Raw genomic sequence first — 25442 nt, forward strand, 5'->3', positions numbered from 1 at the left:
TTAAAAAGTGTATGGAAAAAGAAAAATTATGTGATAATTGGAAAATAAAAAGAAAAATTATCAAAAATTTATTTCTACGATTTTTTTTAAATTGTAGTTCATCGCCTTTAAGGAGCAAGATTTTCTTTGTGTGTGGAATTTCCAAAAATAAAAAAAAAAAAAAAAATTGTAATAAAAGGAGTCTAAAGAAAAAATGTATTGAAGTTTTCAAGTGTTTTAAAATAAAATGAAAAAGATTTGATTGAAAAGAAAAATACAAAAATCCCAAGAATCTTAAAAATCATAAAAAATAAAATAAATAATTGAAATTGAAATTTTCTTGAAAGTCTAAGAAATTATTGAAAAATCCTTTAAATCTCCTAGTTATAAAAATATAAAATAATTAAAATTTACTCATTTGCTGTTGTTTCTAAGGTGGATTTTAATTACTTTCCGGTCCAAATTTAAAGTAAGTCTGGCTTTTTGTTTTACCTTTTTATCATCTATTATTTTTGAGCATCTTGTTAAAAAAGACCGTCCGTCGTCGTACAAAATCTTGTTATTTTTTATTTATTATTAACTGCTGTTTACCTTTTGGGTTGTTTTATTCTTCTTGTTTCTTCATCCATAAATTTGTTTAGTTGATTTTGTTTATTTTGCATTTTTTATTAGATGTTTTTTTTTTTTGTATGGTTGATTTTAATTTGTTACGCTCTCTCTTTACGGTTTTTTTTTCAGGTGTTTCTCTTTTGCTTTTTTTTGGAAAATAAAATTTTTTTATTAATTTATCATAACTTTTGTTTCAAAACTAACTTAAAGTGGAAGAAAAGAATTCAATTAATGAAAAATCTTTTGAATTTTGTAAATTGTTTTAGTTTTTATTTAATAATTAGTGATTTTTCTTTGTTAAATATTTGATTTCTTTCATGTTTATTCCTCTCATTTTGTTTCTATTTCTCTTGGTTTTTTCGCGTTTGAGAGTTTTTTTTTATATATATGAGTCATTTTGTTGTTTTTCTTTTCAATGTTTTGTCAGAGTTGCCGAATAATTTATAATAAAAATTACACATAATAAATAAAAGAATAATTGAAACCAGTTTGTAAACATTTTGATAATGAAATTTTAAAAAATAAATGGAAATAATTTCTATTATTATATTCTATTTCCTATCAGAAATAGAACAAACGGTGTTTATTATATCAGGTTGCTTTAAAAAACCAGAATTATTTGACCATCAAAAACATTTTTTGTAAATGAATATTTCTGTAAAAAATATTTAAATGATAAAATTTGTTTGTTTGCAATTATACTTAGAAAGTAAATTTATTTTTGCTCAAGTTCATTCGTTTACAATTTTTCTTTAAAGTTCAAATAAAGTTTAAAGTTCAAAAAACAATCCTACAGGTCAAAGATCTAATGCAAACATCATCTATTTAACTCACCATTATTGAGAAATATGTATAATTATGCACAGAAATTATATTTCTTTACAATCTCGTAATATAGATGAAATTTACTTACGCTAATAAAGTGTGTATATTTTTTTCTTATTATAACGAATTTATTATTGGTTGAATTATAACAAATTACTAAGAAATGAAGTGAGCCAGCAAAAATTAACCCCCATTATTACAATATTTGGTTAAAAGTTAACTTACAGTTATACTGACGGCTAAAATATTTTTACCTTCATTTACCGCCATTATACTTTGGGAAAATGGAGGTAAATGGCAAATTTTATTTTAGAATTCGGAACAGAAATCATATTTATTTACAATCTCGTAATATAGTTGAAATTTATTTACGTTTATAAAGTGTGTGTCTTTTTTACAAAATCTATATATATAAAAGAGTAACGTTACTGACTGACTGAATGACTGACTGACTGATTCATCATCCCACAGCCCAAACGACTGAAGCTAGAATCATGAAATTTTAACTGTGGGTTCCTCCCTCCCCAAAACGATCCACTAAGAAGGGATTTTTGGAAATTCGAACGTTTAGAACGTTTCGAACTTATATCTTCAAAACTAATAAAGATACAAAAAAACTTGAAATTGCATGTTACTCCATTTAAAAAATAAGCTGACAGGTGATTCGTACTTTTTCGAAATTGGAACCTTTTGGTACTTTTTTGGCACCCTATGTATCTTTTAAACCAATAAACATAGAACCAAAATTTAAATCGTATTCTTTACTTATCAAAAAATAAAAAATATAAGTTTGGTAATTTTTGGAAATTCGAACCCTTAAGGGATAAAAATTGTGTTAATTTTTGGTACTTTTTCATAAAATATGCTTTTCTATAATTTGAATACAAAAATTAACTAACAGGTTGTTATTTGGAACTCGAGTGCCATGGTGTATTTTAGGCCAAATCCGGGTAAACAGTTTGGTACTTTTTCAAAAGATATTTATTATTGGGCTCATTAACACAGATTTTAATCGATTGAGACATGTCTGTAGCATAAACAACTTTTGCAAAATGAAATATTTTTAAATTTCAAAATTTGAGGGCTGTTCAAGGATGAAAAGGGAAATTGGTACTTTTCTCCTAATGGTACCTTTTTAATATTTTAAATTATTTCACTTAGACATTAAAGTTAGCTGATATGTATCTGAGTGAAGTAAGTGTTGAAATAAGGGATTACATTTAGGTACCATGAGAACTGTGAGAACTGAACTATAGGTACTTTTTCATTCTTCTAATGGTACTTTTTGAATTTTGTATTACAATGGACTTAGAAACATGAAATTAAGCATATATGGTCCTAAGTGAGTGTGAATTCTAGGGGAAGACTTCATGGTACTTTTTCTTTATTTGAATGGTACTTTTTGTAATTTCTTTACCAATTTCTTCTTTTAAGACCATGAACGAATCAACCCAATTTCGATACTCTGTTCTGAAGTGAAGCGTTTCCAATAGAGTTCGTTCAGCATCGATCGAAATTAATATTAATCGGACTGGGCAAGGCCTGGACTATAAGGAATTTGAAGCAAAACTTCCCGATCACTTTCTAAATAGTTTTTAACAGGTATTGCAACTTGTGACAGTTTCATGACTGGACGAATATTCTGGGCATTTTTCGGCTAATGCTCGCCTGAAACGAATCATTTGCGTTCGGTACAGGTTCCTAGTTGATAATATCTAAGACGCTTTTGGTACCACCAAATATATAGCATTACCTTAGCACTATGGATATATGGCTATGGTGTCGATTCTGCTTGTTGGTCGGGCTTCAAATACGATTTCTTCTGCTTTGAGCTATCGTAATGGATCCATTTTCATAGCAAATAGTGATTCGGGACAAGAATGATTTTCTTTCAAGCAGAATTTTGGACATGCAAAATCGTCTTTCAAGCTCTCGGCTTCAATTCGTATAGTTTCCAATTTGCTTGCTTTGGATAAATCCTGCTGCTAGCAAACAGAATTGCTGCTCACGTAGCTCCCAATGAATTACATGCTCTTGGTGAGTTTAAGAACAATATTCATGGAGTAATGCATCCAATTCTTGGTCTTAAAATTGTTTGGCTGGTTTGGGCGATCTTAGAGTTCTTGTTAAAATCACCATTTCTGAAAAAAAATATAAAAAATGACAGATATTAACATTTCAAAATAACACACATATTTCAAAAGATACGCCATTTGTTGAGGGATTCATAAAAATACATTTAATAATTTTACCATTTGATATGGAATGAAATGGTACTTTAAGTACTTTTTTTAACATTTTGCCATTTGGAAGGAATATCTTTTTGAATTGGACCATTAACTGTTGGTTTTAATCCAGTTTTATCATTCTGAATTCTTTCAATTCAGAAGGTTGAAGTTCTCTCAGAAATCACAAAATGTATTCCCTTTTTATTAGGCAAAATGCTACTTATCTCTGTAGAGTGAATACGATTGTACGAAAACCCATACCATAATATTAATTGTGTCACTGATATATCTCTGATTTACACTTAATTTTTCCTGATTTGTCAAACAAACAAATATATTTAATCCAAATTATAAAAATATTGAAAATTATAAAATTTTAGAAATAACTACTGAAGGAGTTCTGCAAATTTTGTATTCACTTTAAAAATTCGAGATATTTAATTATATCTAACTTTATCGATGGCTGCACATTTAGTGGAGTCGTAATTCAGCTCTGGGTGGAGAAAGAGTCCGCGCGTCATTGCCATTATCGCTTAAGGGCAATGGGATAACCTAGCAATTTGAGAGTTTTTAACTCAGCCAACCAGACTTAAATTTCAAAAAAAAATTCTTGTTTAGTAAACACTTCAATTCACTTTATAAACATTTTTGAAAAGCAAAAATTTTAAATTTTTTTGCAAGTGATGTGAAGTGTTGTATGCTTTTTTGATTCAAAAACATATTAGAATTTTGACCTTTGACCAAAACTTCTCACAAGCTAATATTTCCAATTGGTATTCTTCTTCTAATCTTGTGATGGCAACCTTGTTTATGAGTTGTTTTTTTTTTTAAACAGACAGTTCACAGACATTTTTGTTGTATTTGATTTAATGAATAAAATTATTAGCAAAAATAAACTGGATTTGTTTATCAGTGCCGAAAAAAGCAAACGAACTACAAATAATAAATATTTGCCATTTATTTTGCTTAATTTTCTTTGTGCACACAAAATGAACGACATATTGAGTACTTACATATATAAACAAACAAGAGAGTGAGTTTATTTTAGTCTGCCATTTCCTTTTCTTGTGTTATTCTGCTCTTTTTTTAAATCAATACAACAAACTGTCAAAAGCCTGCTTACCAGCTAGTGTGCTCTTTTTAAAGTGTATATAAAATCCTATTGGAGCCATTATACCCCTATAAGAGTAAAAGAGACAACTGGTGTTGGCAAAAATTATAGAAAGTAAAGAATAAATGAAAAATTACATTTTTTTAATGCATTCTTATTGAAATTTTCAGTTTGAACACAACTACGCTAAAAAAAGCAACGAATTATTTTGTATAATTGAAAAAATTATAGACTGTGAAAAAGGAAAATAGAAATTTGTGTTAGACATTTGTTGTGTTGGTGTTAAAAAGTGAAATTTACAAAGCTGCTTGAACATGACAGCCGAAGTGGAAATCTATAATCAAAAGAAGGAAATACATTTACGTTCCCTAAAACAATCAGGACATGTGGGTTTTGATAGTCTTCCGGATCAGTTGGTGAATAAAAGTGTACAAAATGGTTTTGTGTTCAATGTTATGTGTATTGGAGAAACGGGCCTGGGTAAATCCACCTTAATGGACACATTGTTCAACACCAGCTTCGAGTCCACACCCAGTTCGCACACATTGCCAAATGTCAAATTGAAGGCACACACATATGAGTTGCAGGAAAGTAATGTACGCCTAAAGCTCACCATCTGCGATACAGTGGGCTATGGCGATCAAATTAACAAAGATGACTCATTCAAAGCGGTAGTGGATTACATTGATTCACAGTTTGAGGCTTATCTGCAAGAGGAACTAAAAATCAAACGTTCTCTGGTGGCTTGCCATGATTCACGTATACATGTGTGTTTGTATTTCATATGCCCTACAGGTCATGGCCTGAAAAGTTTGGATTTGGTGTGCATGAAGAAATTGGATAGTAAGGTTAATATTATACCCATCATAGCCAAGGCTGATACCATTTCCAAGGCGGAATTGCAAAGATTTAAATCCAAGATTATGCAGGAATTGTCCAACAATGGTGTGCATATTTATCAGTTTCCTACCGAGGACGAAACTGTGGCTGAAACCAATTCGGCCATGAATGACCATGTTCCTTTTGCGGTAGTGGGTTCCACAGAATTCATTAAGGTGGGCAATAAACTCATAAGGGCCAGACAATATCCTTGGGGCACGGTGCAAGTGGAAAATGAAACCCACTGTGACTTTGTTAAATTGCGCGAAATGTTGATACGCACCAATATGGAAGATATGCGTGAGAAAACCCACACCAAACACTATGAATTGTATCGCCAAAAAAGACTAGAAGAAATGGGTTTCTCCGATGTGGACTCTGACAACAAGCCCATTTCATTCCAACAAACTTTCGAGGCTAAACGCTCCAATCATCTTGCTGAATTGCAGGCCAAAGAGGAAGAGGTACGTCAAATGTTTGTGCAACGAGTCAAAGAGAAAGAAGCTGAACTTAAGGAATCCGAAAAGGAATTACATGCCAAATTTGAAAAGCTCAAGCGTGATCATGCCGAAGAGAAACGCAAATTGGAGGAATCACGCAAAAAGTTGGAGGAAGAATTCATGGAGTTCTCCAGACGCAAATCACAATTGGCGGCCTCCCACCACACCCTTACGTTGGGTAAAAGCAAAAAGAAGTAGACCACACTATTTAAAAAGTATAATACATAAAAGCACAAAAAACAACTACAACTTTTGAAATAAAAAAAAAGAAATTACTTTTTTTTTTAAATAATATTTTATAAAATGCAATTATTTGCTTTATACATGCAAAACACGTAAAACGAAATCGTTTCCCCCTCCTTAGCCCCCTCGTTTTAAATAAAAACATCAACGTCGTCGTCATCTTTATAACATACAAACCATTATTGACCACCACCCCGCACCTTAGACACAACAAAACGATTCGCAAACTCGTCGTACTCATTTAAGTTTCTTAAAGAAATTTCTATTTCTTTATTATTTCTAAGTAAAGACACAGACATTAATGAAAAATAGTATTATAGTGTTTATATTGTTTAAACAAACATAAATATTTCCAAATCGAATTAAAATTTAATTTCTTTTTTTCATAATACTTATTCAACGAAGAAATCTATTTTTCATTCATTTAATTTTTTTATGATTTCTTTTCTTTTTGTTGTTTGAAAATTTCTCAAGAAACTAATTTTTTTATATTTTGTAAACTTTATTTTAATTTCAAGTTTTTTTAAAATACAATAACATTCTAACGAATTTTTTTTGATACTTTATTTTTTTTGGTATATATAAGCATTTGCTTTAAAGAAAAAGTTATTTATATATAAAAAAAAACAAACGTATTATTATACTTCAAAATATTATTATGACTAATATTATAAAATAAATATGTAATAAACAAAAATAAAAATAATAAATATATTTGTATGCAAGAGTTTTATTTGAAGATTTTTAAAAAGTTAAATGAAATGAAAGTGCTGAGGAACACAGGTTGAAATGATTTAAAATTAATTTTTTTTTGTTAAATATTTGACAACTTAAATGGAATTTATATTAAAAATTCAAAGGAATGACTTATTTAAGCTGAAATAAATAAAAATTTTAGCATTTGTTATAGACAATCAAAATTTGTTCTCAATAAGTTATAGGCTGCCATAAAGAAATTATGCATTGCAATTCACCCTTATCGTGGTTGGCGTAAACGTCATACGCCTACGACAGTTTCGTACTAGATTAAAGAAACAGTTTGCATTTTATCTTTAATCTAGTACGAAACAGTCATAGGCGTAAGACGTTTACGCCAATCATATTCAGGTAAACACATGCTTTTCAGTGTCGTTTGGATATTTTAATTTAATTTTTTTCTATATACATATATACATATATTCTATATACATATATCCGTATCTTTTGAAGCTGATGTCGGATTTGATTTATTTAAGATGCATTTGAAAGATAATTTTATCAGCCCAATTATGAATAAAAATTCCCTGGGAGTTTTTTCCCTCATCCCATTTTTCCTAAACATAATTATGGTATTCTAAAGATGACATAATTATTTTTTAAATGCATTTTAAAAAAATAAAATCTGACGTTTCGTAAAATATGAATATTTAAAGTTAAAGTTTTTAAAAAAAATGTTAATCGTGAATAAAACTGAGAGTTTTTCAAAATTAAAAAATATAAACTTCAAACGATTCTAAATATTCAAGGTCAATAACTTTTGTTTTGCTATTTGTTTTAAATATGTTTATTTTGAATATTACCTAAATAACTTTGCTGACAAGTAAATTACTCTTTATTAGAATTCTTTTTTGATTTTTAAAGAATTATAAAAAAAGAATTCCATGAAATTCACTCCTTATCAGGCCTGTCACATATATTGTTCGGAATTGTTTCAATTCCTTAGTTTATATTCCGATCGATTTCATTTTAGGTTCTCCAGATTCCGTGTAATTTTTAATTCAAAAAATATATAAAAATTCTGTGTTTCTGCTTTAATTTTTATATTAAAACAAAAGTGAAGTTTTTGGATTAAAATTTTTAGAAAAATAATTCCAAATTCAATTTGAAAATTGAAAGTGGTTTCTTTCCGAAAGAAATTTTCGTTTTACTTTTTCTGAAAAATCAAAATGCAGAATTAATTCCACTTTCGATTTGAATGGAATTCTATGACAGCCCTGTTCAAATTTATATTGATTATGGAATCATCTTTCATTTACATTGTTCGAGAATTAGTATGTATATCGGGTATCGGATGGAAAACAATCGGATTCAAAACGATCGATTTGAAAGATTGATATGAATTCTGTTCGCTTTAAATTGTGATTTAAACTAGTGGTTTATTAGTGGCTGATGACATATGTATATCAAGTAATTTAAAATACTTTACTCAACAAATGTGAAACAAATATATGAAACATTTTAAAACTGGAATTTTTAACAACACACAAAACGCCCAATCTATATATGTATATAAAAATTAAATGGTCCATGTATGTAATGTCATCACGTGAGAACGGCTGGAGCGATTTGGCTGATTTTTTTTTATTCGATTCGAAATTTTCAGGAAATTGAAAATTTACATTTTTCTTTCCAGTTGAATTAAAAAGTTTCAATTTTATTTATACCATTCAAGAGTTTCGTTTGCCTACAGACAACTGGATAAATATTAACGAGAGAACGCATTAGCAGCAAACTTAAGGGTGACAATATAAGTCTTGACAGTTAAAATATTGGTTTTCAAATCAAATAATTTTTGGTAATTTTGAAAATAATCATTCCTTGCTATCATTATTATTTTCTTTAGTTCCCTATAACCAATAGATTCAGTAATCCAAAGTTTTAAATCTAATTGTTGTATTCCACCAATATTTTTTCTGCTACTGTTTGAAATAATACTCAAACTTTAAGAAAAAACTTATAAAGAAATTAATGGGGTTCATACGCCAGTAATTTCCTTGAATATCTAAGAAAATGTCAGCAAGCCATACAAACAGACGGACGGGTATGTCATGAGTCTAGTACGTTTAATACAATTGACACAAATTTACCGCAGATATATTTCAGTTCTTTGAATTAGTTCTCATGCTACATCAATAAAAAATAATAAGAAACCGCAAAATAAACCATTTTTTCATAAAACTTTAGACAAATCAACACCATAATTCTCTCATTTTTGCGGTTATGTATAACTACAAACGTTCAACGTTACATTATAAAGATAAGAAAAACATTTAATAACTTTATTTTACTAAAACGTAGAGTCCGACACAACGTTATCGGAGCGAAAATGATCGACGAGTATTTTAATAAACTGCTGTACATTTAATTTTATTAGAAACATAGTTGTTCTTCATGTAAACTCAAACCAAATGTAATCCTAGGTCTTTGTGTAAACAAAAATTAGTTTCAATCGAAGGTCTATATGTATAACCAATTTATCTTCAATCGCTGTCCCAATTTATCTTCAATTGTTGGTCTTTCTGTGAAACCCACTCAGCTTCAATGGTGTCCCAAATTGCCTTCAATTTTAGATCTTTATGTAGAAGAAATTTAGTTCTCTGAATATGTCTTCAACAGTAGCTTCAACCACTGTCCCAATTTATATTTAATTTTGCCCCAAAATTCAAAATTAATGAAATTAAGTAATTTATTAAATTACATCGTTTGTAGCAATCAATTTAATTAATTTCTCTTGATATTATACAAAAAATTTCTCATATGAGAAAATTTCTTTAAGATTTTGAAACAAAATTTCTATTGATTGAAACTATTTCAAGTGTAGTAATAAAATTACAAAATTTTTAACAATTGACAATTGTTCTACATATTTTTACACCACAAATTTTCCCTAATAACATTTTAAACTTGTTATATTGAAAGAAAATTTAAAACTTTTTAAATATTACCACATAAAAATTACAATGCTGAGGTGAAGAGGTTACACAGTAACAATTGTTAGAAAAAAAACACATTTTACCACGATAATTTAAAAAAACTTTTGTGCATATGATAAAATAAATTTCTTATAAGAATTTACAGAAAAGCCAGAGATAAAATGCCAACATATTCTGAAATCATTAACACAACTACCCCTCTGTTTGAATATAATCTTTATTTGTATCCATCTTTCATTTACATGTTTGTTGCAGTAGTAACCTTTTGGGAATATTTCTTTTTATTTTTGTAAATCAAACACTTGAGAAACAATTCATTGGAAATATTTATTTCTTTTTTTCAAGATAGATAAGAATTATGAGAGTATGTGTATTTGTAGTACAAAATCATTAAGATCAATTGAAACGCAGAAAACCAGCATAATAATGGTTTGATTGTTTTGTAGCCTGAGCGCTTGCTTGTTCAATTTTGAAATATGTCTATGAACTGACGATAAAAGAAGGGGTGTGAAAGATTTTTGTTCACTTTATTATGAGGGGTTTTTTAATACAGAAAATTTATAGAAATTTATGTTTACGATATGACCTCAATATGGGAATGTGAGATTAATGAAAGGGGATTTTTTTTGTGAGAATATATTTTGTAAGAAATATTGTGTAAGCTATGTTTGGAGAGAGGATTAGAATTAATTTGACTTCAATTGTCGTACTTATTTATCTTCAATCGTAGGTCCTTATGTAGACCCGATTTAGTTTCAATCGTTTTCTAAATTTGTTTTCAATATTAGGTCTTTATGTAGAGTATATTTAGCTTCAGTCGTTGCTTCAATCGTTCTTCCATGTTGTTTTCAATCGTAGGTCTTTATATTGAACCAATTTAGCTGCAATCATAGTCCCAATTTATCTTCTATCTTAGGTCTTTAAGTAGAACCAAGTTAGCTGCAATCGTTGTCGCCATTTCATCTTCAATTCTACGTCTTTATGTAGAACCAATTTATCTTCAATAATTTTCCTAATTTGTCTTCAATATAAGGTCTTTATGTAGAATATATTAAGCTTCAGTCTTAGCTACAATCGTTCTTCCATATTATAATAAATCATAGGTCTTTATGTAGAATCAATTTAGCTACAATCGTTGTCCCAGTTTATCTTCAATCGTAGGTCTTTATGTAGAACCAAATTGGCTGCAATTGTTGTCTCAATTTATCGTTTGTATTTATGTAGAACCAATCTAGATTCTTTATGTATGAGGTTTAGCTTCATAATAGAGCTTATAGTTGATTTCATAGTTCAGTTAAAATTTTAGTTCGTAGTCCAGTTCATAGTTCATTTCATAGTTCAATTCATATTTCAATTCACAATTCAGTTCATAGTTCAGTTCATACATCAGTTCATACTTCAGTTCATAGTTCAGTTCATACTTCAGTTCATAGTTCAGTTCATATTTCAGTTCATAGTTCAGTTCATAGTACAGTTCATAGTTCAGTTCAATGCTCAGTTCATAGTTCAGTTCATAGTTCAGTTCATAGTTCAGTTCATAGTTCAGTTCATAGTTCAGTTCATATTTCAGTTCATAGTTCAGTTCATAGTTCAGTTCATAGTTCAGTTCATAGTTCAGTTCATAGTTCAGTTCATAGTTCAGTTCATAGTTCAGTTCATAGTTCAGTTCATAGTTCAGTTCATAGTTCAGTTCATAGTTCAGTTCATAGTTCAGTTCATAGTTCAGTTCATAGTTCAGTTCATAGTTCAGTTCATAGTTCAGTTCATAGTTCAGTTCATAGTTCAGTTCATAGTTCAGTTCATAGTTCAGTTCATAGTTCAGTTCATAGTTCAGTTCATAGTTCAGTTCATAGTTCAGTTCATAGTTCAGTTCATAGTTCAGTTCATAGTTCAATTCATATTTCAATTCACAATTCAGTTCATAGTTCAGTTCATACATCAGTTCATACTTCAGTTCATAGTTCAGTTCATACTTCAGTTCATAGTTCAGTTCATATTTCAGTTCATAGTTCAGTTCATAGTACAGTTCATAGTTCAGTTCATAGTTCAGTTCATAGTACAGTTCATAGTTCAGTTCATAGTTCAGTTCATAGTTCAGTTCATAGTTCCGTTCATAGTTCAGTTCATAGTTCAGTTCATAGTTCAGTTCATAGTTCAGTTCATAGTTCAGTTCATAGTTCAGTTCATAGTTCAGTTCATAGTTCAGTTCATAGTTCAGTTCATAGTTCAGTTCATAGTTCAGTTCATAGTTCAGTTCATAGTTCAGTTCATAGTTCAGTTCATAGTTCAGTTCATAGTTCAGTTCATAGTTCAGTTCATAGTTCAGTTCATAGTTCAGTTCATAGTTCAGTTCATAGTTCAGTTCATAGTTCAATTCATATTTCAATTCACAATTCAGTTCATAGTTCAGTTCATACTTCAGTTCATAGTTCAGTTCATAGTTCAGTTCATATTTCAGTTCATAGTTCAGCCCATAGTTCAGCCCATAGTTCAGTTCATAGTTCAGCTCATAGTTCAGTTCATAGTTCAGTTCATATTTCAGTTCATAGTTTAGTTCATATCTCAGTTCATAGTTCAGTTCATAGTTCAGTTCAGTTCATAGTTCAGTTCATAGTTCAGTTCATAGTTCAGTTCATAGTTCAGTTCATAGTTCAGTTCATAGTTCAGTTCAAAGTTCAGTTCAGTTCATAGTTCAGTTCATAGTTCGGTTCATAGTTTCGTTCATAGTTCAGTTCATAGTTCAGTTCATAGTTCAGTTCATAGTTCAGTTCATAGTTCAGTTCATAGTTCAGTTCATAGTTCAGTTCATAGTTCAGTTCATAGTTCAGTTCATAGTTCAGTTCATAGTTCAGTTCATAGTTCAGTTCATAGTTCAGTTCATAGTTCAGTTCATATTTCAGTTCATAGTTTACTTTATTGTTTAGTTCATATTTCAATTCATAGTTCAGTTTATAGTTTAGTTCATAATTCAGTTCATAGTTCAGTACATAGTTCAGTTCATATCTCAGTTCATAGTTCAGCTAATCGTTCAGTTCATAGTTCATCTTAGTTCAGTTAATAGTTCTGCTCATAATTCAGTTCATAGTACAGTTCATAGTCCAGTTCATAGATCACTTCATAGTTCAGTTCATATATCAGTTCATAGTTCAGTTTAGTTCATATTTCAATTCATAGTTCAGTTCAAAGTTCAGTTCGTAGTTCAGTTCGTAATTTAGTTCATATTTCAGTTCGTAATTCAGTTCGTAGTTCAGTTCGTAGTTCAGTTCATAGTTCAGTTCAGTTAAGTTCATAGTTCAGTTCATTGTTCAGTTCATAGTTCAGTTCATAGTTCAGTTCGTAGTTCATTTCGTAGTTGAGTTTAATTTAAAGTTTTGTTTATAGCTCAGTTCATAGTTCGGATCATATTTTATTCCATAGTTCAGTTCATAGTTCAAATCTGAGTTCAGTTCATAGTAATTCATATCATAGTTCAGTTCATTATTAAGTTTATAGTTCATTTCATAGTTCAGTTCATTGTGCAGTTTATAGTTCAGTTCCTAGTTAACTTCGTTTTTCTGTTCTTAGTTCATTTAACTTACTAAAATGTATTTTGTGAATTTCTGTATTATGATAAAGAATAAATTTATTGCTTTAAAATGTTTACTAAAACCATTTAAATAATTTATATATCTTTTTTCCATTGTTATTAATCTATGTTATTTTATCTCTTTACAGATTTTCAAACATATTTTCGGAAAATAATAAATAAACCCAACTAAAAATGGCCACCTAAAAATGAATTAAATAACAACTACAGAAAAACTTAACAAAACCGCACAAAATATTTACAAAAACCAAAATAAAAAAGAACAGTATTTTATACTAAATATTGCATAGTGTTCAATTAGTGTTTGTTTATATAAACAATAGTGTTTGTTTATAAAACAACCAAAAAAAAAGGAAAAAAATCGTTAAAAATATCTTTGGCTGTTTTGTCAAACTAAACTATTTTCCTACCAATTTTTTTCCCCATATTGATTGGGATCTTTTTTTGTCATTGCCAAATTCAGCATAAATCTAACAGTTTACAACATTTTTATTTCCTTGTTTAAACTACTCTGTTTTTTTTCTTCTCGCTGTTGCTAAACTGATGAAACCATTTTAGGCCAGAAAATCGAAAAATTTACACAAAACCTTAAAAAAAGCGTAACAATTCCATAGATTAAAAGCCGGAAAAAAACTAGAAAAAGAAAATTGTATTATGCATTTTTTTCTATCGATGATGATGGAAAATCTCATTTAAAACAACTGCCAGTAGAACGTAAATACAATAACCTACCCAGAAAATAAAACGTATTAAAAAAAAGCTGTGCTCCGCTTTTACTCCTCTTGACTACAAAAGCATTTAAAAAGGACCTGCTCCTCGGTAACGCGCCATTGAAAAAAAAATAAATAAAAACTAAAATTCCAACATCATCTGTAATCCATTCGTGTTCGTTATGCATCATTGTTTGTATTACAATTCCAACCACTGGTAAAACTAAAACTACGACAAACAGCAACAACAACAACAACAATTGATGGCTAAAAATTTATGTAGCCAAATATTTTGTTTGTTATATTTTGTTTTGACCACCACTACTCCAACCGCCAGCACAACAACGACCACCACTTCTGCCCCTAAAATCTAAACAATTTTATTTGTTGTGTAGTTGTGTTTTTGGTCCAACAACTTCCTGTCCGTTTTACATACCGCAGTTATATTGTAAAACAAATAAAAAACGACATCAGCCTATACTCAAACAAAAATATCTAACAAATATCGAGAAAAATTATAAATACAGTTTTCCATGCCATTGGCTTGGCTGTTACGAAATATTTGAAAACCCAATCACACCACTTCTTAGTATAAAAACTGGTGAAAACATTTAACATTTACTCTTTGGTATTATTAGTGTGTAATAAATTTGAAATCCTTTAAACATCCTCCTACGTGTACATCATAATTGCCATCAAAATTTTTGGGCCATTACGAGACAAAGAATGTCATCAACAAAATGTGGCCTAAAAATGATTTTTATAGCGATCATTTTTGTCATCATCGTAAATGGTAAGCGGAATTGATTTACTTTTAAATTGTTTAATAATTTAAGAAATATACCTATTTAACGAGGAATTTAATAAAAAATTAAATTTGAAAATAATCAGGGTTATTACTGTATTCTTATTCCAATAAAATACAAACAAAATAATCTTGTAACATATGAACTGAACTATGAACTGAACTATGAACTGAACTATGAACTGAACTATGAACAGAACTATGAACTGAACTATAAACTGAACTATGAACTGAACTATGAACTGAACTATGAACTGAACTATGAACTGAACTATGAACTGAACTATGAACTGAACTATGAACTGAACTATGAACTGAACTATGTACTGAACTAGGAACTGAACTTGAAACTGAACCATGAACTGAACCATGAACTGAAGTATGAACTGAACTATGAACTAAACTATGAACTAAACTGTGAACTGAACTATGAACTTGACTATGAACTGAACTATGAACTGAACTATGAACTGAACTATTAACTTGAATATGAACTGAACTATGACCTGAACTATGAACTGAACTATGAATTGAACTATGGACTGAACAGAACTATGAACTGAACTATGAACTGAACTATGAACTAAACTATGAACTAAACTATGAACTAAACTATGAACTGAACTATGAACTGAACTATGAACTGAACTATGAACTAAACTATGAACTGAACTATGAACTGAACTATGAACTGAACTATGAACTGAACTATGAACTGAACTATGAACTGAACTATGAACTGAACTATGAACTGAACTATGAACTGAACTATGAATTGAACTATGAACTGAACTATGAACTGAACTATGAACTGAACTATGAACTGAACTATTAACTTGACTATGAACTGAACTATGACCTGAACTATGAACTGAACTATGAATTGAACTATGGACTGAACTGAACTATGAACTGAACTATGAACTGAACTATGAACTGAACTATGAACTGAACTATGAACTGAACTAGGAACTGAACTTGAAACTGAACCATGAACTGAACCATGAACTGAAGTATGAACTGAACTATGAACTAAACTATGAACTAAACTGTGAACTGAACTATGAACTTGACTATGAACTGAACTATGAACTGAACTATGAACTGAACTATGAACTGAACTATGAACTGAACTATTAACTTGACTATGAACTGAACTATGACCTGAACTATGAACTGAACTATGAATTGAACTAAACTATGAACTAAACTATGAACTGAACTATGAACTGAACTATGAACTGAACTATGAACTGAACTATTAACTTGAATATGAACTGAACTATGACCTGAACTATGAACTGAACTATGAATTGAACTATGGACTGAACTGAACTATGAACTGAACTATGAACTGAACTATGAACTAAACTATGAACTAAACTATGAACTAAACTATGAACTGAACTATGAACTGAACTATGAACTGAACTATGAACTAAACTATGAACTGAACTATGAACTGAACTATGAACTGAACTATGAACTGAACTATGAACTGAACTATGAACTGAACTATGAACTGAACTATGAACTGAACTATGAACTGAACTATGAACTGAACTATGAATTGAACTATGAACTGAACTATGAACTGAACTATGAACTGAACTATGAACTGAACTATTAACTTGACTATGAACTGAACTATGACCTGAACTATGAACTGAACTATGAATTGAACTATGGACTGAACTGAACTATGAACTGAACTATGAACTGAACTATGAACTGAACTATGAACTGAACTATGAACTGAACTAGGAACTGAACTTGAAACTGAACCATGAACTGAACCATGAACTGAAGTATGAACTGAACTATGAACTAAACTATGAACTAAACTGTGAACTGAACTATGAACTTGACTATGAACTGAACTATGAACTGAACTATGAACTGAACTATGAACTGAACTATGAACTGAACTATGAACTGAACTATTAACTTGACTATGAACTGAACTATGAACTGAACTATGAATTGAACTAAACTATGAACTAAACTATGAACTGAACTATGAACTGAACTATGAACTGAACTAGGAACTGAACTAGGAACTGAACTATGAACTGAACTATGAACTGAACTATGAACTGAACTATGAACTGAACTATGAACTGAACTATGAACTGAACTATGAACTGAACTATGAACTGAGCTATGAACTGAACTATGAACTGAACTATGAACTGAACTATGAACTGAACTATGAACTGAACTATGAACTGAACTATGAACTGAACTATGAACAGAACTATGAACTGAACTATGAACTGAACTATGAACTGAACTATGAATTGAACTGAACTATGAACTGAACTATGAACTGAACTATGAACTGAACTATGAACTGAACTATGAACTGAACTATGAACTGAACTAAGAACTGAACCATGAACTGAACTATGATTTGAACTATGAAATGATATCAGGCTTATGTATCAAACTCATTTCTTTTTAAACATTCTCCATCCCTCAATGTGAAGAGATTTTTAAGTTGTCATCAGATATTTTGTATGAGGAATATTTTTTATTTAAAAACATGTATTAATTCAAAAATCATTTAATTCTTTCTAAATTTCTTAAGTGGAAAATAATTGTTTAAAAAATGTTTCAGCTACTTCGTTTTTTTGTACAAATTGTTTAAAACTTAAAAAAACTGACCTCTCACCTTTTCTGTTATTGTCTTTGCTAACCTTCTTGCAGACTGACAGGGAGACGTTTATTCAATCATTTATTTATGTATTCATCATCTACCCAATAATATTGATTGCTCTGATCTGATTTATGTATTTTTTTCCTGCTATATTTTTTACGATTTCATAATAGCAATTGAAGGAGGAACAAAAACAAAACAGAAACGAAACAACAGCAAACTAAAAGATAATAAACTGAAGGTAAAATGTGCAGGCAAAGGGAAAATATATGTATAAAAAAAACAAAGAAATACATTCAAACAAAGACAGGAAGATACACAGACAGAAGCAAAGACATAAAGAAAAAATAAATGTAACTTAATTAAAACGGAATGCCAATCATTATTATTAAAGGTTAGAGTTTTTCAAGCAGCGATATTTTTCTCTTCTTTAGATTTCTAGGGGATAAAAGGTAGATAAAAAGGAACTCAGAGGCGCTTTAAATAAAATGTTGAATAGAAAACTAATTTAAAATATGGACGTATGTATTTAGAAGGAAGGGGGAATATATTACTAATTCTTTAATGAATTTGTTTAAACATTTCGTTTAAATTGTGGGTCTTAGGATATGTGTTTTAACATAATACCAACAATTAGTCAATGAATTTTCTTTTAGGTATGTAAGAGAAAATATTGAAAGAATTAAATTAAAAATTCTTTAGAAATTTAGAAGAATTTTTCCCTAGAATTAAAGGTACATACATGTTTATTTGAATGCATGTATTACATATTAATGAAATTCAATTGAATAGAAAATCAGTAGACATTATTTACACAGACAGTGGTTTAAATCAGCAAAAAATCTTAAATGATTAAATTTAATAAAATAGATTTGTAGAAATAGCAAGCAGAAATAAAATTATCTAAAAATTGCGAAAAGTACTTCAATATCTGGAATTATTATGAATTATTTAAAAAAAAACATGGTTGGTCCCAATGACATTTAAGAATTATTTAAATGTTTCCGCTTCCATTATCAATTTTAAAACTTTTTAATATGTTTTCTCAAATGTTGAAACAATTTAACCTTCGACCTCGAGCGTTACAGTTCACTGGTTTTAAGCTAAGTTGAAAAACGCAGAAAATTATTATATTATATTTTTCATTATAGTCTCTTTTGAGCTCTATAAACTTTGTCTTTCTCTAGCACTCATTATACTAAGTCGGTCGAGTACTGACATAGGACTGAGTGTGAATCCAAGTAAAACCGAACTTGCATTGTTCACACAGAAGTATAAGATTCCTTATATCACGCTACCCCGTTTAACACGCTCGGAAAGCGCTTGGTTATTATTCTGCATAGTAAACTATCCTGGAAAACCAATAGCATAGCAAGGACAAACAAAGCCTTGACGGCAATGTATGTCTATTAGACCCCGGTATGCGAATTGGATATAATTGGATACGGCCACCAATCCGATATTATTCTATGAAGTCTCTGTATGGTTGAAAACACTAGATAAAGGGTCAAATTGCATACTTACAGGAGCCCTAAGAACGACTGCAACAAAGTCGCTCTTTACAATATTAAACTGGATTCCTGTGGATCTAATGACCAGCAAAATGGCATTCACTACGGCCTTCAGACTACATGCGACTGGTGCATGGAAACATGGATCATACTGTCACGCCTGTATAATTGGATGCGTACAGAATCTTCAAGATAATATTGATTATTTACTATCGAGAAACTTCGGTTTCTCAATTCCATATAACTTGACACAACAATTCTCTCAGTAATACAGACGGTTCTAGAAGCGGAGATCGAGTTGGCGCAGGTGCCAACATTCAGGAATACGGAATTAAGTTTATCTTTTGGAATTCCAAATGAATGTAGTATTATTCAAGCTAAAATATCGGCTATTAAAAGGGCGGCTAACTGGCTCATTACAACAAGATATCATGCAGGGATATTCGTGATAGTTAAGCCTCAATTAAATCTATGACAGCTGTGTACACAACGTCGAACATAGTCCAGGAATGCCGGGCATCCTTAAATAGGTTGGCGAGACATTCAACATTCGTACTCATTTTACGGAGACATAGACTTCCTATGCAGGATTCCGTTATCTAAATGCATGCAGTAAATTAGTAAATTTTACTATGAGCTCGCTCAGACAAAATGAGAGTGTGAAACCACCTATATGATTACCAGAACGTTATGGCTTCGACTAAACCGAGGGCGTACCACATATCTTCTTGGCCTGCCACGCTCACAATTAAGTAATGCAGTAGCGGTGATAACCGGCCACTGTATATTTGGCAACCATGCGAGGAGTCTTGGCCTGCCCTGTAACGACTTATATGGAAGCTATCAAAATGAAGAGGAGGCTAAGACCAATTTTCATCTTCTTTGTCATTGCCCGGCATTAGGAGATCTTCGCATCAGGTTTCTGGGATATCGCTTCTTCAATATTCTTTGTGAGCTATCGGACGTGATGTTATAATGCATCAATGTCTTTATTAAGAATAGCAATTGGCTACTCACGCCAGACACGGGAATATCCAAGGGGTGACCTAGTATTCGTCAAATGACTGGTGCACTCTATTCTTCTTACTTCTCCTCTTCTGACCTCCTCCTCTATATTTCTTCTACTCCTTTACTAGCCGACTTTATTCTTCTCTTTTAAACTCTATGTGACCATATTTTATTTCTTTCAAATAGACCTATTATATGGACTGAAGTGAGCTGTTCTATTTCCTGTTTCTACTCGACGGCTGCCTGTTAATTTGTTTCCCTTCGGAAAAATAAGATTTGTCGAGGTCATCAAAATAGGTATTTGTTTGTGAGATGATTTCATCGTTGGAGTCAAGTCTCTTTCCGCCGAGCCATTTCTTCAGGTTTGGAAACAAGGCAGCAATTCGTGGCCTAATTCATGGATTTTTGCCATGGAAACTGTACTCTTGCATTGTCCTGGAGAAAATTAACTTTTTTCATGGCCAAACGTGGTCGTTCTTTTCAAATCCTCATTAAATCGACCCAATAAGTTGGCATAATATTCGCATTTGACGCATTGACTACTGTTTTTGAAGGTAGTCTATGTGGATAATATCGCGTGCATCCCAAAAAACTTTATTGGCTGACAAATCCATCTTGGCCTTCTTTGGCGTCGATTCATATCGAGAAACCCACTGTTTTGACTGCTACCAAACATCAGATTTTTGTGGTGGATCCACGTTTCGTCCGCGATTATGAAACGGCGCATAAACTCGTCGATATTGCGGTTAAACAATGCCAAACACTCCTAAGAAGTTGTCACACGATGACGTTTGTGGCCGATTTTGAGCAAACGCGTCAAGCTGCGGAAAGCTCTCTCATACCCAAGTGATCATTCAAAATTGAAACCACCGTACCATGTGAGATGCCTATGGCTTCCACATTCTCTCTCACTTTCAATCTCCAATCGGTCAACACGATATCGTGAACAACTGGGCGACCAGAACGTTAGGCATCTTCCGTGCTTGTACGGCCACAACAAAATTCATTAAATAATTTTTTACCATTGAAATTGATGGTGCAGAGTTCCCATAGTAATTATCAAGCTTAGACTTGGTTTGAGTAATGAGCACACGAAATTCACTTTTTTCCATTTCCTCCTAAAGTCAATGGCTATCAAACACTAACTAAATGACCCAGCTTGTGTAATGCCTGTTGACAGTAACAATGTGCCCTCTCTTTCAGTTAAGAAATTTAAAAAGTAAAGGACCCGCCGTCGTAAGATTCAGCACAGCCGAATATAGCACTCTACTTGTTTATGTTCATATTTGTAAAACTTCCAATAGCTGATGTCAGATTTGACATTTACGCTGATGTCAGATTTGACATTTACGCTGATGTCAGATTTGACATTTACGCTGATGTCAGATTTGACATTTACGCTGATGTCAGATTTGACATTTATGTCATTGTAATTATTTAAAAAAATACCTTTTAATTTCTCTTCTACTCATACCACTGTGCTCATTTTTAAACACACACCCTTATTAGGGTTAGTAGCCTCCAGTCTCTTTATATATTTTTGTCCGTAACCAGTTTTTAAATTATTACCCAAAAAACCAACCAACAATTTATTTCCTCTGGAGTATTGTTAACTATGTAATTCTTTTCGAGTTCAAGGTCAGGGTTCAACAATTAATAAAATTCCAAGGAATTTCTCTTAAAATACCAACCAAAGAATACTAAAAACAAATTCATAAAAATAGGGGTGTTTTTAGGACATGCAATTGCTAAGACTAACACAAGAAATATTTAACAAAAATGTTATGAACATGAACATTTTAGTTAAATTTTAATTGAATTTTTCTGTCTGCTTATTAAAATTCACTTTTCAGTTATGTTTAATTAAATAAATTTTAAAACTAAAGAGAGCATGCTTCAGATTTATAAATATTTATAAGTTTGTATTTAATTTAAAAATGTTTTTTTTTTTAACAAATTTTTCAATTAAATCAAACACTTGGCAATGCCAATTTTTGTTAAGTGTTTGTTAGCACAAATTCAAATAAATGTTAGAGTAGATACCTCAATTTGTGAGTGTTTGCTTTGAACAACATGTAAATGTAATCTTTAAGACATTGACCTCATCTAACGTCAATCTGTGATAAAATAACTAAGAAGGAGAAGAAAAATATACATAGAAAATCACACAAAAATACAGTAATAGCCAGCAGCTAAAGGAACAGACATTCCCAAAGTTTTTAAAGGGTACAGACAAATTTAAAACATCATGAGTTCCCAAAAATTGTATAATAAATAGCAATAGAAGGCCATGTTACAAGGCCAGACTGTTAAATTGTGACAACCAGATTTATTAAATGATACGATATTCAGTATTTTCAATTGAATTTTTTAGTTGCTTTTACAGAATATTGATTCCCTTAACCAATACTCTTCCATAATAACTGTATTTCCAATTCCTTAGTAAAATTTTGAATCTCAATTTAAGAATCACTGCCTTTAGCGCCATTCATATCATTAACATCATGCAGAATTATAAGAAATAACGAATAAAACGCAAATATTTATTTCAAAACGAAACAGAAATTTATTTTCTGCATGTTTTTCTTGTTTATGCATGTTTTTCCGTTTCTACTTCTGCTATAAGTTTTAAACATGATTTAAACGTAAGTGTACAACGTTGTCTTTCTCACAGTTTATATATAAAATTTCAAACTCTAGTTACGTTTAAATTTGTGTTGTTTTGTTGTGTTTTTCAATTCTTTTGAAGTTTTGTTATTATTCTACCACATTTCTCTGTTTCTCCTTATTTGACAGCCGAGTTTGTCTGGGGGTTTGCTTTGTGTAGTTTACATTTACTGCATTGTTTTTGTTGGATATTTTTGTACTTCATGCGTCAGAAACTTGTTAAATTGGGCCATAATCACACTTTTGTTGTTGAATGAATTCTTTCGTTTCGTGTTGTTGTGTTTTTTTTTCTTTCTCAGTTTTAGTAGTGTGAAGTAAGCAAATTATATAAAATTATTGTTGGGTTTGTGGCATATTTAAATTAAATACCCAAAAGATGTTTTTTTTACACTATAAGAAGGGTTTAAGTTTTGTTTACTTTTTTTTGTTTTACTGTTCTTTATTTATGGTGTTGTGTCATTGTTACATCAGCATATCATTTAAAGTAATTGCAAGAAAAGTGTTTAATTTAGATAATTTGTAAGAAATTAAGAGCATCATAATAATATTTACTATAAAAGAGGGGAAATTTTAAAAAGAAAAGAGAATTTCTTTGGCATATCTTTTAAATAAATGCAAATACCGCAATTTAAGACTGGGTACAGTTCTTTTTAAGAAGTAGAAAGAGTTAAAATTATGAAAAATTACAAAATGCTTAAAGGATTTAAATAATTACTAATTGATTTTATGGTTTTTAATGAAAATGAGCAATTTTAAGACTGGGAAGAGTTTTTCTAATAAAGTGGGAAGAGTTAAAATTATGCAAAATAAAAAGCTTTTTAAAGCTTAAGAAAATCAAATAATTTATATATGAGTATTTTCATTAAAAATAAAATTTTGGATGGGAACAGTTTTTCTAATAAAGTGGGAAGAATTAAAATAACACAAAATAAAGACATTTTAAAAGCTAATGGAAATCATTTAATAATTATATAGTTTTCTGCATGGAAACATAAGTTTTTAGGGTGAGAACAGTTTTTCTAATAAAGTGGGAGGAGTTAAAAATGTGTATAATGAAAAAGTTTTTAAAAGTTAAGAAAACATAAATATTATTACATGTTTTTTTTAAATTTATGTTTTTAGGTGGGAAAAGTTTTTATAATATAATGGGAAGAGTTAAAACATCAAAATGAACTAATTTTTTTAATACTCAAGAAAATAAAATAATGTTTATGGGATTTTTTGATAAAAACTTAAGCTTATTGAGTGGGAAGAGTTTTTCTAAAAAAGTGGAATGAGTTACAATTATGCAAAGTGAAGGTATTTTGATAGATTAAAAGGATAAAATAATTTATATATGATTAAATTCATTAAAACTTATGTTTTTAGGGTGATAACAGTTTTTCTAATAAAGTGGGAAGAGTTAAAATTACACAAAATGAAGAAATTTTAAAAGCTAATGGAAACAATTTAATAATTATATTGTTTTCTGAATGAAAACATAAGTTTTTAGGGTGGGAACAGTTTTTCTAACAAAGTGGGAAGAGATAACACTTAGGGAAAATACGACATTTTTATACATAAAGGAAATAAAATAATTTTAAAATATTTTCTGTGTAAAAACATCAGTTTTAAGGGTAGGAACAGTTTTCTAATTAAGTGGGAAGAGTTAAAAAAACTCAAAATGTACAGAATTTTTTAATGCATAGGAAAATAAAATAATGTTATGGGATTTATTGATAAAAACTTAAGTTTATTGAGTGGGAAGAGTTTTTCAAAAAAAGTTGTAGGAGTTAAAATTATGCAAAGTAAAGGCATTTTGAAAGCTTTAAAGGATAAAATAATTTATATATGATTATATTTATAAAAACTTAAGTTTTTATGGTGGTAACAGTTTTCCTAATAAAGTGGGAAGAGTTAAAATAACACAAAATGAAGAAATTTTAAAAGCTAATGGAAACAATTTAATAATTATATGGTATTCTGAATGGAAACATAAGTTTTTAGGGTGGGAACAGTTTTTCTAACGAAGTGGGAAGAGTTAAAAAAACACAAAATGAAAAAAATTTAATGATTAAAGGAAGATAATATTTTTTTTAGAGATTTATTGATAAAAACTTAAGTTTATTGAGTGGGAAGAGTTTTTCTAATAAATTGGGAAGAGTTAAAATTAGGCAAAATGATTACATTTTGAAAGCTTAAGATGATAAAATAAGTTGTATATGATTATTTTAATTAAAACTTAAGTTTTTAAGGTGAGAACAGTTTTTCTAATAAATTGGGAAGAGTTAAATTATACAAAATGAAGAGGTTTTTAATGTTAAAGATATTTTTTTACTTTCTATTTAATTTCAATTTGAAAACTTGAAATATATATCGAATTTTTTTGCTATATTACTTATTTCCTTTAATACATTTATCAAACATAAATTGTTTGCTTTAATAATTCCT

At 30.0% G+C, this 25442-nt stretch overlaps 2 protein-coding genes across 3 annotated transcripts in view; both read left to right on the forward strand.

Moving 5' to 3' along the window:
- The first annotated feature begins 297 nt into the window (after positions 1-297).
- The window catches only part of kuz (zinc-dependent metalloprotease kuz), a 316592-nt gene continuing 291447 nt past the window's right edge, over positions 298-25442 (forward strand). For both annotated transcript variants that reach the window (XM_065502406.1, XM_065502405.1), the window contains exons 1-2: positions 298-448; positions 13781-15155. In XM_065502406.1, the coding sequence (XP_065358478.1) occupies positions 15089-15155 (67 nt within the window). In that variant the 5' untranslated portion in view covers positions 298-448; positions 13781-15088. The remainder of the gene's footprint in view (positions 449-13780; positions 15156-25442) is intronic.
- On the forward strand, positions 4906-7088 carry LOC135949977 (septin-2). Its single transcript, XM_065499449.1, has one exon. It carries the CDS (start codon positions 5067-5069, stop codon positions 6327-6329), a length of 1263 nt encoding a protein of 420 aa, XP_065355521.1. The 5' UTR covers positions 4906-5066; the 3' UTR covers positions 6330-7088.

This window comes from Calliphora vicina, chromosome 2 (assembly GCF_958450345.1).
Source record: "Calliphora vicina chromosome 2, idCalVici1.1, whole genome shotgun sequence".
Taxonomy (NCBI): Eukaryota; Metazoa; Arthropoda; class Insecta; order Diptera; family Calliphoridae; genus Calliphora; species Calliphora vicina.

Excerpts from the sequence above, each read along its gene's own strand:
- LOC135949977 (XM_065499449.1), top strand. The coding sequence starts at position 5,067 with ATGACAGCCGAAGTGGAAATCTATAATCAAAAGAAGGAAATACATTTA.